This window comes from Somniosus microcephalus, chromosome 15, assembly GCF_052327205.1.
Source record: "Somniosus microcephalus isolate GS21.2 chromosome 15, FLI_Smic_1.0, whole genome shotgun sequence".
NCBI classification, from domain to species: domain Eukaryota; kingdom Metazoa; phylum Chordata; class Chondrichthyes; order Squaliformes; family Somniosidae; genus Somniosus; species Somniosus microcephalus.
Window position 1 is genome coordinate 38,035,527 of NC_141001.1, and position 13,478 is coordinate 38,049,004.

At 45.6% G+C, this 13,478-nt stretch overlaps 1 protein-coding gene across 1 annotated transcript in view; it reads right to left on the reverse strand.

Annotated features, from left to right (window-relative positions):
- Window positions 1-430: 430 nt before the first annotated feature.
- The window catches only part of th (tyrosine hydroxylase), a 76,570-nt gene continuing 63,522 nt past the window's right edge, over window positions 431-13,478 (reverse strand). Inside the window, exons 12-13 of the mRNA XM_086007655.1 lie at window positions 5,246-5,379; window positions 431-3,116 (exon numbers count right to left, since the gene is read on the reverse strand). Of these exons, the coding sequence (XP_085863781.1) occupies window positions 2,957-3,116; window positions 5,246-5,379 (294 nt within the window). The 3' untranslated portion in view covers window positions 431-2,956. The remainder of the gene's footprint in view (window positions 3,117-5,245; window positions 5,380-13,478) is intronic.

A 13,478-nucleotide genomic window follows, 5' to 3' on the forward strand; every position in this document is an offset into this window, starting at 1 on the left:
GCGACGCCCAGGAGATTAACCTTCCAATTCCTGGAGACTCCAGGACAATCCAGGCGGGTTGGCATTTAGCAACCCTAGCTACTAACCACTTGTCTCTTGGGCTCGTACTACTTGTTATTCTCTCTCTCTTCCTCACCCCCTTTGATCTTTGGTATTTTTTTACTTGCAGATGTCAGTGCTATAACAGGGGGTTCTGCATGCTGACACTGCCAGCTCTGATGAAGGAAGTGTTAATCTATTTATTTTTCTTTCGGATTCTAACTGTCTCGCTTTGCCTTTCTATCATTTTCTGTTTATATCTTTATTTCAGATTTCCGACATTGTCCTTTTACCTCTGACGTTGGCTTGTAAATGTTTTCTCATGTGGCCATTTCGCGAAGTCTTTGCCGATGTCATTCAATACAAAATTACAGATTTTTCTCTTTCCAACCAAGACACTGTTTATTACATTAACAGAGCAGCGACAACATCCTATCCCAATTGCTGAAGATTCCTGGGACAGACAAGGGCTTGACCATTGCCACATAATGCAGGGAAGAGAACAGCAAAAGTCAATGCAACAGGCGACAGGCTTGCTGGTGGGAAAGCACACTCTGAAGGAGGGTTGGCTATGTGAGCAATTGACAGACACAGCAGAGGAATCAGGTCAACTTCTCAATGCATCGCGCACATTTGTTACTAATAGCATTTAAAGCAGAAAGCTGCGTCGTCATTAACAGAGACACCAAGGTATTTTAAAGGACAAAATTAATTCTCACTTGGGACGCATGGGTTATTAAGGGACAGCCAGCATGGATTTGTTAAAGGCAAATCTTGTCTGACTAACATGATTGAGTTCTTTGATGAAGTAACAGAGAGGGTTAATGAAGGTAGCGCAGTAGATGTTGTATATATGGACTTTCAAAAGGCATTTGATAAAGTACCACATAACAGACTTATTCAGAAAATAGAAGCACATGTTATTAAAGTGACAATGGTAACTTAGGTACGTAATTAGCTAAGGTATAGGAGGCAGAAAATAGTGGTGAATGGATGTTTTTCTGACTGGAGAGAAGTATGCAGTGGAGTTTCCCAGGGGTCGGTATTAGTGCCATTGCTTTTCTTATATATAAATGACCTGGATTTGGGTATAAGGAGTATAATTTTGAAGTTTGCGGATGATACAAAACTTGGTAACGTAGATAATATTGAGCAGGATAGTAGTAGACTTCAGGAGGACATAGACAGACTGGTGAAATGGGCAAACATATGGCAGATGCAATTTAATGCAAATAATTGTGAAGTGATGCATTCTGGGAGAAACAATATGGAGAGACAGTTATAATCTAAATGGTCCTATTTTGAAGGGGGTGCAAGAGCAGAGGGACCTGGGGGTGTATATTCACAAATCTTTCAAGGTGGCAGGGCAAGTTGATAAAGTGGTTAAGAAAGCGTATGGGATATTTGGCTTTGTAAATAGGGGCACTGAATACAAAAACAAGGCAGTCATGCTAAACCTTTACAAAACACTGGTTAGGCCTCAGCTGGAGTACTGTTTACAGTTCTGGGCACCGCACTTTAGGAAGGATGTCAAGGCCTTGGAGAGAGAGTGCAGAGGTTTACCAGAATGATACCAGGGCTGAGGGACTTCAGTTGTGGAGAGATTGGAGAGGCTGGGATTGTTCTCCTTAAAGCAAAGAACGTTAAGGGGAGGCCTAATAGACGTATTCAAAATGATGAGGGATTTTGATAAAGCAAGTAGGGAGTCAATGTTTCTTTTGGCAAGTGGGCCAGTAACCAGAGGACATAGATTTAAAATAATTGACAAAAGAATTACAGGAGGAATGAGGAGAATTTTTTTCACACAGAGGGTTGTTATGATCTGGAACGCACTACCTGAAAGGGTGATGGAAGCAGATTCCATAGGAGCTTTCAAAAGGCAATTGGACATGTACTTGAAGAGGACAAATTTGAAGGGTTATGGGGAAATCGCTGGGGTGCAGGACTAAATTGGACAGCGCTTTCAAAGAGCTGGCACAGGCTCGATGGGCTGAATGGCCTCCTTCTGTGCTGTAAGGTTCTATGATTCATGTTGGATATCAAAACTTTTTGACCTACTGAAATAAAATGTGGGCTGAATTTTCTGCATTGTGGCACTGCCTCTGTTCCCATTGCCTAATGTTTGTGCTTGGGAGGATTTTCAACTCCCTGTTCCCCCTCTCCCCACCTCCCCCCAACCTCACTCAAACTAGCATACTAAGCTCCCCGTGCAGAAGCAAAGTTTTCTATTTGCTCTGGCGACCATATCAGAGTTGTTAGAAGGGGCACAATTTGGATGTTGGTTATCAAAGTGTCTGAGTGTCAATGAAAATAACCAGATAATAAGAACTTTCACCGGGACCTCGGTCTAGGCGGGTACCTCAGCCATTAATTCTTCCACATCCAATCATCAGATTGGTATCTACCATCTCCCAGCAGGAGTCACTTCCAACAAGCAACATTTAAGAACAATATGGGGGAAGGGGATCGGAGAGACAGCACAAAACAAGGTAGAACCCCATCCATTCAAATAGGTCTATCCACTGTCATGATTTGGAACCGGGATGGGAGGTGAAATTAGTCTTCCTCAGTATTGCAAAACAGACCGATAGCGAATCGACAGCCATTTCACACCGCGCTCCATTTCCTTCCCCCAGGCTGCCGACTCGCTACGAGCCCATTTTACATTATGGCAAAGACTAATTTCACTCCCCATAGCCCCTCTAACACTGCACTATTAAGGAAGCAAAGAAAAAATCCATCCAGCAGTGGCAGTGAAGCAAACCCATCATTTGCTTGGACTGTATATTAGTACCGGCACACATTGCTACACCAAAATGAAAGCTAAAAATTTTGACCCACAAATGATGAAGCTTACAATGTAACAGTAATATAGATGGAACACAGCTGCATTCTGTGGCGTGCACAGAGCCAGAGGCTAGGATAATATATCTAACGCATCAGCCAGCATCTTTAGCTCATCCTTCAGATCGTCCAGCGACTTCCTGATTTTCTGAGGATTGTCCAGTACTTCCACGGTCTTGGAAAATGGGTCATATTTCACTGAAAACGGCCGCTTAATACTTGCTGCATACTTTCTATAAGCACAAAAGCCACATTTCCGTCAGAAATAATGATCAGTGCATACAACTGTTTTGATTCAGATTATTAAATGCTGAGTACAGTGTGTCAACAAAACTTTTACACCATAACCTTTTACATTTCAGAATAGTTTTAATCAATGAGGATAAAATCCACAAAGTTTGAACTATAACAAGTTCAAGATAGAATTAAAGGGCAAGTTGTGTTTGACAAATTTAATTTAGTTTATTGAGGAAGTGACCAATTGGGTTTAAACGTAAGTGTTGTTCTCACTAAATATTGAGATCAAAAGTGGCCTCAGTACTGACCCCTGCTCTACACTTCCAACCCTTTCCAATTGAGAAATAACCATTCAGTCCGTAAGGGTGACCCCAAGCTTCCAGTCGCCTGTCACTTTAATTCTCCGCTCCACTCCCACTCTGATCCCTCTGTCCTCGGCCTCTTACACTGTTCCAATGAAGCTCAACGTAAGCTCGAGGAACAGCACCTCATCTTTTGATTAGACACTTTACAGCCTTCTGAACTCAACATCAAGTTCAACAATTTCAGACCATAACCTCTACCCCTATCATTTTTTTTCTCTCACCATCAGCTGTTGATCATTCTGCCAGTGCCATTTACACTTCATCTAGAGTCATCTTTTGTTTCTTAACTTGTCCCATTACCATCTCCTTTTGCCTTGCACCATCATCCCTTTTGTCTCTTAATCTCTCCTGTCTTCCATCCTATCACAGACCTTCCCTTTTGTTCTTTCCTCCCCTCCCCCCTTTCCCTGCCCCACTATTGCTTAAAAACCTGTTACATCTCCAACTTTTTCCAGTTCTGACGAAGGGTCATCGACCTGAAACGTTAACTCTGTTTCTCTCTCTACAGATGCTGCCTGACCTGCTGAGTATTTCCAGCATTTTCTGGGTTATAGTTACTTGGTTTAGTCTTCTCTCCATTATAGAACATTACAATAGTGATTACACTGTAAAAGCACTTCATTGGCTGTAAAGCACTTTGTGACGTCCTGAGATTGTGAAAGGCGCTATATAAATGCAATTTTTTTCTTTCCTTTAACAGACCTGTTACATTGGCTGCCATCCAGTTCACCTGGCACAAGTTGTGTACTGAAGGAGGATTAAAAAATTGTGGTCATTGCCTCTGTTGACTGCTTTCTGACTCCCTCAACAGCCTAGGGTGCATATTATAAGCGACTGACTTTCCCTTCTAATTTTCCTGCCAATTTTCTCCCTTTACCGCTCCTCTCGTGAAAGCATTACCCATGCTTGGAGAATCACAAGTGAGCCCAGCTCTGACCGCACCCATTATCTCTACACATTCATTTAAAAAAAAAAATCAGGGGTTGTTGGATAGTGATGAGCAACAGAAACCCTGGTCTAGTTTTCTTTCTCTAGCCCAGGAATGCTGAAGCCAATTGCTCCCAGGCCTCTTCTTGTATCTTAATCCCAGAAGAGAAGAAAATGGATGGCAAATCCCCTCACACTGTTGCCACATATCCTCTTATCACTGGGTTATAAATGGTGCTCAGAGAGGCTGGAGAGCACATCCAATAAAGAATGATGTTTGCTACATGGCTTTGAATAATATATATTTTATTTTAGGAGGCAGTTGTTACTGGCAAGGCTGGAATGTAATGCCAATTCCTAGTTGCCCTGAGAAGGTGGTGATGGGCCTTCTTCTTGAATCATTGAGCGGTTTGATACAGCTGAGTGGCTTGCTCGGCCACTTCAGAGAGCCGGTACAATTCAACCATGTTGGTGTGGAATGGCGTCACATATAGGTCAGATTGGGTAAGAATGGCAGTTTTCCTTCCCCAAAGTACATCAGTGAACCGGTTGGGTTTTTAGCGACAATCCGACAGCTTCATGGCCACTTTTAGTGAAATTCGCTTTTTTTCTAGATTTTTAAAAATACCATAGTGAGATTTGAATTCATGTTCTCTGGATTATTAGTCCAGACCCCTGGATTACTGGTCCAGTAACAATATCCTACTCAAAAATGAGGTGATAGTGAGTAGGAGAGACATCTTTAGTGAATCATCCACGACATCAATGCAAATGTTTTGGCCATAATAACTGCGTATGCATTGCACTGTTGCACTTTGACAAAAGCCTCTTACCTCAGTTTGTCTTTTGCATCATTAAAACTTTCAGATACAAAATACACCGGCTGGTAAGTCTGATCCTGATAGGGCTGCATCGCAGCAGTGTTGGGGTCAAACTCTCGCAACTCGGGTTCATCAGACAGTGCGTGCTGCGTACAAAACATTCAGAGTCAGTGTCAGGCGAAAATCCGTCAACCAAACCTTCTGTTCTTGTGCACCAGTTGCTGAAGGTAAGCATGCAGGTGCAGCAGGCAGTTAAGAAGGCAAATGTTACGTTGGCCTTCGTAGCGAGAGGGTTCGAGTACAGGAACAAGGATGTCTTGCTGCAGTTGTACAGGGCCTTGGTGAGACCACACCTTGAGTATTGTGTGCAGTTTTGGTCGCCTTATCTGAGGAAGGATGTTCTTGCCATGGAGGGAGTGCAGCGAAGATTCACCAGACTGATACCTGGGATGGCAGGAATGACGTATGAGGAGAGATTGGGTCGATTGGGCTTATACTCATTGGAGTTTAGAAGAATGAGAGGGGATCTCATTGAAACTTATAAAATTCTAACAGGACTAGACAGACTAGATGCAGGAAGGATGTTCCCGATGGCCGGGGAGTCCAGAACCAGGGGTCACAGTCTCAGGATAAGGGGTAAGCCATTTAGGACAGAGATGAGGAGGAATTTCTTCACCCAGAGAGTGGTGAACCTGTGGAATTCTCTACCACAGAAGGCAGTGGAGGCCAATTCATTAAATATATTCAAGAAGGAGTTAGATATATTTCTTAAGGCTAAAGGGATCAAGGGATATGGGGAGAAGGCAGGGACAGGGTACTGAATTTGGATGATCAGCCATGGGACAGGGTACTGAATTTGGATGATCAGCCATGGGACAGGGTACTGAATTTGGATGATCAGCCATGATCTCATTGAATGGCGGAGCAGACTCGAGGAGCCGAATGGCCTGCTCCTGCTCCTATCTTCTGTGTTTCTATGTTTCTAAGTGTAACGCAGGTTTAACGTCTGCTTTTTACATTAAGGAACAGAAAGCCTCATTTTTATTTTAAAACAGTTCCAAAGACATATGGAATTTTGCACATAATATTAAAAAAAAGCAAAGCATTGTTCCTCATCACCAGATCCCCCAATACAAATGCATTTTAAAATACATTTTACCAGGTGCTGACTTATTGGGTTATAGATCCATGGGTGCAAACAGCCATTTGGTGTCTTGCCAAATTCACACATTCTTTATGTGTGAGCGCACACTGTTCGAGTATTGGGACATCAGAGCCAAGCCCAATACTGTCTTCACCTGATGCACCTGATGGTGGGGTGAAACAGGGGAGGAAGAGTGCCCCACTAAGAGGGCAATCAGAGAAGAGGTGAAAGCCCTAAAAATTGCAAATGGGTTAGAAACTGAGGATGAACACAGAATAGTAAATATTCTGAATGACTACATCCCTCAAATATTTAAAATGGAAGATATGAACAACATGCTCTCTCCAAAAAGAGATAATCAATGAGTTTGATATAAATGAGATGTAAATCTGAGACAGACTCAAACAAATAGGTCCCCAAGAATCTACAATATTTTTCCCAGAGAGCTGAGAGAGACCTGGGCAATTTGTTAGGTGTTGACAATCATTATGAAGTAATCACTGGACGCTGAGGAGGCACCAGGAGATTGCAAACAGCCTAGATTATCAAGAACTAAAAACAGAAAATGCTGGAAATACTCAGCAGGTCAGACAGCAGCTTTGAAGAGAGAAACAGAGTTAAAGTTTCAGGTCGATGACCTTTCATCAGAACTGGAAAAAAGCAGGAAATGGAATGCCTCTACCTAGCGGAAGCTGAACGCCAACTCTCCGACACCTCCTCCTAGACCATGACCCCACTACCAAACATCAAGCCACCATTTCCAAGACTGTCACTGACCTCATCTCCTCTGGAGACCTTCCTCCCACGGCCGCCAACCTCATTGTTCCCCAACCCCGCACAGCCCGCTTCTACCTCCTTCACAAGATCCACAAACAGGACTGCCCTGGTAGACCCATCGTTTCAGCCTGTTCTTGCCCCACGGAACTTATCTCTTCCTATCTCGACTCTATCTTTTAGCCCCTTGTCCAGTCTCTTCCCACTTACATCCGTGACAATTCCGACGCCCTCCGCCACTTTAACAGTTTCCAGTTTCCTGGCTCCAACCGCCTCCTTTTCACTATGGACGTACACTCCCTCCACACATCCATCCCCCACCAGGATGGCCTGAGGTCGCTCCGCTTCTTCCTTGAACAGAGGCCCAACCAGTCCCCATCCACCGCCACCCTCCTCCACCTGGCTGAACTTGTTCTCACATTGAACAACTTCTCCTTTGACTCCACTCACTTCCTCCAAATCAAAGGTGTGGCTATGGGAACCTGCATGGGTCCTAGCTATGCCTGCCTTTTCATGGGATATGTGGAAGACTCTTTGTTCCAGTCCTACACAGGTTACCTCCCTCACCTCTTTTTCCGATACATTGATGACTGTATCAGTGCTGTTTCCTGCTCTCGCCCTGAACTAGATAATTTCATTCACTTTGCTTCCAATTTCCACCCTTCCCTCACCTTCATATAGTCCATCTCCGACTCTTCCCTTCCCTTCCTCGACTTCGCCGTCTCCATCTCTGGGGATAGATTATTGACCAACATTCACTACAAGCCCACTGACTCCCACAGCTACCTGGACTACACTTCCTCCCACCCCGCCTCCTGTAAGGACTCTATTCCATTCTCCCAGTTTCTCCGTCTTCGCCGCATCTGCTCTGATGATGCCACCTTCCATACCAGTGCTTCCGACATGTCTTCCTTTTTCCTCAACCAAGGATGCCCCTCTACAGTGGTTGACATGGCCCTTAACCATGTCCGTTCTATCTCCCGCACTTCTGCCCTCACCCCTGCCCCTCCCTCCCGGAATCACAATAGAGTTCCCCTTGTCCTCACCTTTCACCCCACCAGCCTCCACATTCAACGTATCATTTTCCGCCATTTCCGCCATCTCCAGCATGATCCCACCACCAAACGCATCTTCCCCTCACCTCCCATTTCAGCATTCCGTAGGGACCGCGCCCTCCGCGACACCCTAGTCCACTCCTCTATCGCCCCCAACACCCCTTCCCCTTCGCCCGGCACCTTCCCGTGCAAGCGCGGAAGATGCAACACATGCCCTTATACCTCCCCACTTCCCACTGTCCAGGGCCCCAAACACCCCTTCCAGGTGAAACAGTGATTTACTTGTACTTCTCGCAATTTAGTATACTGTATTCGCTGCTCACGATGTGGTCTCCTCTACATTGGGGAGACCAAATGCAGATTGGGTGACCGCTTTGCGGAACACCTCCATTCAGTCCGTAAGGGGGACCCCGAGCTTCCGGTCGCCTGTCACTTTAATTCTCCGCTCCATTCTCACTCAGACCTCACCGTCCTCGGCCTCTTGCATTGTTTCATGGAAGCTCAGCGTAAGCTCGAGGAACAGCACCTCATCTTTCAATTAGGCACTTTTCAGCCTTCTGGACTCAACATAGAATTCAACAATTTCAGATCATAACATATATATATATTTTTCATCCACACTTTTGTTCTGTTCTTCTCTCCCACAGGGCAGCTGTCTTTCATTCTGCCAGCACAATTTACACTTCATCTAGAGCCATCCTTTGTTTTGTAACCTGTCACATTACCATCCCCTTTTGCCTTGAATATCTCTTAATGTCTCTTAATCTCTCCTGCCTTGCAGCCTATCACAGGTGTTAAATCTCAAGAGTTTAATAACCTTGCTTGTATAACAATTAAAAGAGTACGCAGGAGACAGAGTTCAGTTAACAGCCATCTTTACAGAGAATCTTCTCCACTTCCTGCACTCTATTTCCCATAGTGCATTGCACATCACAATTACGGTAAGCTATGTGGGACAATTCAAATACAACATTCAAAATACACAACATCTCCTCCCCTCTTACATTAAATGTCCCAATAGAATCATAAAATTTAAAAACACAATAATAATTCAAAATTTTTAAAACACAATAATAACACAATAAAACACAGATAAAGGATAAGCCTCTGAACTATAAGTTCAAACGTATAGGGGGCCGCCGCGCTCTGGTAGGATACCGGCGGTCAACCTGGTTCTCCAGTTCATTCTCTCTCACAGGTGACGTCAACACAGGTGTAGGCGGCTGAGGTGCCTGTATACAGGTCTCCCTTGCTGATGAGATAGGGGCTGAAGCGGCTGCTTCCTCAGAAGGTGAGCCTCTCGGTGTAGAAGGTGGATGACCCACAGCGTCACCCAATGGCAGATAAACTGCTGTTGGTGGTTCAGTGGGTGTTGCTGCACTTCGTAGAAGTTGATCGGTGTGTCTCTTCAAGACAATGTCCTCGGGTGTCTGTACAGTGTAGGATACTGGACCAGTCTGTGCAATGACAGTAGCAGGAACCCACTTAGGTCCACCACTGTAGTTCCGTGCCAACACATGTTCACCTGGACTGAAGACTCTGTCTTTGGAGCGTTGTTCACGTCGCTTGATCTGCTTGTCCTGCTGATACTGTACCACGTCTTTCACCTTTGGTGTTTTCAGCAGGTCAAAGTTGGTTCGTAGCTCTCTTTTGAGCAGTAGAGTGGCAGGTGATGCTTTTGTGGTCGCATGTGGTGTGTTCCTGTAACTCAACAGGAAACTATTCAGACGCTGATGAAGCGTTCCTTGGCCTTGCGATGCCTTTAGAGAGTGTTTCATGGTCTGAACAAACCTCTCAGCTAGACCATTGGTCACAGGGTGGTATGGTGCAGCCCTGATATGTTGTACGCCATTCACCTGCAGGAATGTAGCCATTTCTTGTGACACCCACTGTGGACTGTTGTCTGAGACAAGTTGCATCGGAGATCCAAATCGGCTGAGCACCTCACCTAACTTCTCGATGGTCTTCTCAGCGGTGGTGGACCTCATTATAACAACCTCTGGCCACTTACTGTGCACGTCAACAGCCACCAGGAACATTCTCTCCTCGAATGGACCTGCAAAGTCTACATGAATGCGGTGCCATGCTTCCTCCGGAAAGTCCCAGGGGCGAAGAGGTGCAAGCTGTGGCACATTACGAACTCTCTGACATGAGGAACAGGTTTTAGCATTGTCCTCAATCTGTCCATCCATACCCGGCCACTAGAAGTAGCTCCTCGCTATTTCTTTCATATGAACCATTTCGCAGTGTCCGGAGTGTAGTTGCTGTAACACTGCTTTCCGTAGCGATGGTGGAATAACCACTCTCCTCCCCCACAGCAAACATCCAGACTGCACCAACAGTTCGTTTCTCCTTAAGAGATATGGTTTCAGGTTTGGGTCATCGCTGTCAAGCTTGCCCCTGATGATAATGTCCAGCAATGCAGACAACACTGGGTCGTTTCTGGTGTTTCGTCGGACCTGTGTCAAAGTAACAGGCGCGTTCTCCACCTGCCTAAAATAGCAGATGTCCATGCTACCCGTCATAGGCTTGGTGACAGGCAGCGGCAACCTGGAAAGACCTTTAGCATTGCCGTGCAGGTCAGACTTGCGATATCTAATGTCAAATGTGTGTGCAGACAACAGCAGCGCACTCCTTTGCATTCTGCCCGCAGCAAGTGACGGAATCCCTGTATGTGGCACGAAGATGGTTGTGAGAGGGTGGTGATCTGTTAGTAGGGTGAACTATCTCCCGTACAAATATTGGTGAAACTTGCAAACGCCAAAAACGATGCTCAGTGCTTCTCATTCTATTTGGGCGTAGTTAGTTTCAGCTCTGTTCAAAGTCCTAGATGCGAATGCTATCGGCTTCTCTTCTCCGTTTGGCATGATATGAGAAACGACCGCTCCCACACCATATGACGATGCATCGCAAGCTAACTGTATTGGTAATGAAGGGTTAAAATGCGTCAAAGCCTCTGACTTCAGGAGCGTGTCCTTTGCTGTCATGAACGCCTCCTGGCACTTGTTAGTCCATTCCCACTTTTTGTCTTTACATAGCAACCAATGCAGCGGCCTCAGCATCGAGGCTAGGTTCGGTATGAACCGTCCATAGTAGTTCAGTAACCCTAAAAAAGAATGCAGCTGACTGATATTTTCAGGTGCTGGGGCATCCACGATTGCCTTGGTCTTGGACGGTGCCTTGTGAAGGCCTGTGGCGTCGATCACATGACTGAGGTACTCAACTGATGCCTGAAAAAAATCGCATTTATCCTTGCGAACTCTGAGTCCGTAATCCCTCAGTCTCTGTAGCGTTGCGTCCAAGTTACGCAGATGGTCTTGGTCATCGCACCCAGTAACTAAGATATCATCTAAGTAGCACTGGACTCCAGGCAATCCACTAAGGATCTGGTCCATAGCATGTTGGAAAAGCGCTGGAGCTGATGTAATTCCGAAAGGAAGTCGATGATACCTAAATAGGCCCTTGTGCGTCACAATAGTCAGCATTTCTCGTGACTGTTCATCCACATGCATTTGCAGGTAGTCTTGACAGAGGTCAATTGTGCTAAACTTCTGGCCCCCAGCAAGTCCCGCAAACAAATCATCAATATGGGGAAGCGAGTATTGCTCCACTGACAATACAGGGTTAACAGTTACTTTAAAATCTCCACATATCCTAACTCCACCCCCTTTCTTGAGCACTGGTACGATGGGCATTGCCCATTCACTCACGCTGGCTGGTTCTAGTACTCCGCTTTCAACTAGGGCTTCTAAGTCAGCCTCGACTTTTGGTCTGATGGCATAAGGTACGGGTCGTGCCTTCATGAACTTGGGTTTGCTATCCTGCTTAATACGAAGCTTCACAGTAATATCTTTCATGCTACCCAGTTCTCCATTAAAGACTTCTGCATGTTTCTTTAAGATGGCGGGTAAGCCTGGATCATTGTGTGACATCATGTAGACTGATAACCATTCTAATTTTATTCTCTCCATCCACGAACGTCCCAGCAGGGAGGGGTAGTCTCACAGAATCACAATCACAGAAACCCCACAGTGCAGATAGAGGCCATTTCGGCCCATCGAGCCTGCACCGACACATATCCCACCCGATCCCCGTAACCCCTACACCAACACATATCCCACCCTAGCCCCGTAACCCCATGTATTTAATCCCCCTAACACTAAGGGTCAATTTATCATAGCCAATCAACCTAACCTGCACATCTTTGGACTGTGGGAGGAAACCGGAGCACCCGGAGTAAACCCACGCAAACACGGGGAGAATGTGCAAACTCCACACAGACAGTCGCCCGAGGCCGGATTCGAACCCGGGTCCCTGGCGCTGTGAGGCAACAGTGCTAACCACTATGCCACCATGCTGCCCTTTAACTACGTAGAGTGGTAACTTCCTAGTTTGTCCATTCAACTGAACTGTGACCTCAGTGATACCTCTCACGGTTACTCTTTCACCGGTATATGTCTTCAATGCTATGTTAGCTGGCTGAAGTGGAAGGTGCTTTAATGCCTTTTTGTAGACTGTCTCTGACATAAGAGATACTGCTGCCCCAGTATCGATCTGCATTCGCACAGGCTGCCCCTCTAACAAGGGTGAGACCCAGTAGCCATGCGAATCCCCAGCTACAGTCAGCACGTTCAGTAATAGTTCCTCCTCTGAAGTGTCACTTGCCTCTGTTTTGTCCTGTTCTACAGAGCGGACATGCTTCTTTGTCTTTTGCCTGAATGTTTTTTTTTCCTTCCGTCTTTGACGTTTTCTCTGTGTCCTTTTTATTTCTGCATGCGCGCTGAATATGTCCCTTTTTACCACAGCTGTGGCAATCCATGTCCACACACCAGCATGCAGACGCAAGATGCCCCGTTTTGCTACAACGGAAGCATGGCCCTTGGCTCTCTGTTCTTACTTTGTGCACTTTTTCTGTTGCACCCAACTGTTGAGCTTTCTTAGCTGCCAATTCCATGGAAATACTGATTTCAACGGCCTTTTGTAGAGTCAGATTACTCTCCGTTAATAGTCTCTTCTGTGTGGCTTCAGTTCTCATACCACACACTAGCCTGTCTCTTATAGTATCATTTAGCACGTCATTAAACTCACAGTGCTCTGATAGTCTTTTTAGTGCAGCTACAAACATGGTCACTGTTTCTCCTCCTTCCTGGTTATGCCTGTGGAACCTAAACCTCTCAGCTATGACTAGGGGTTTGGGTGAAAAATGCCCTTTTAGTATCTCCACAATTTCGCTATATTGTTTAGTCCCTGGTTTATCTGGATGCACTAAAGT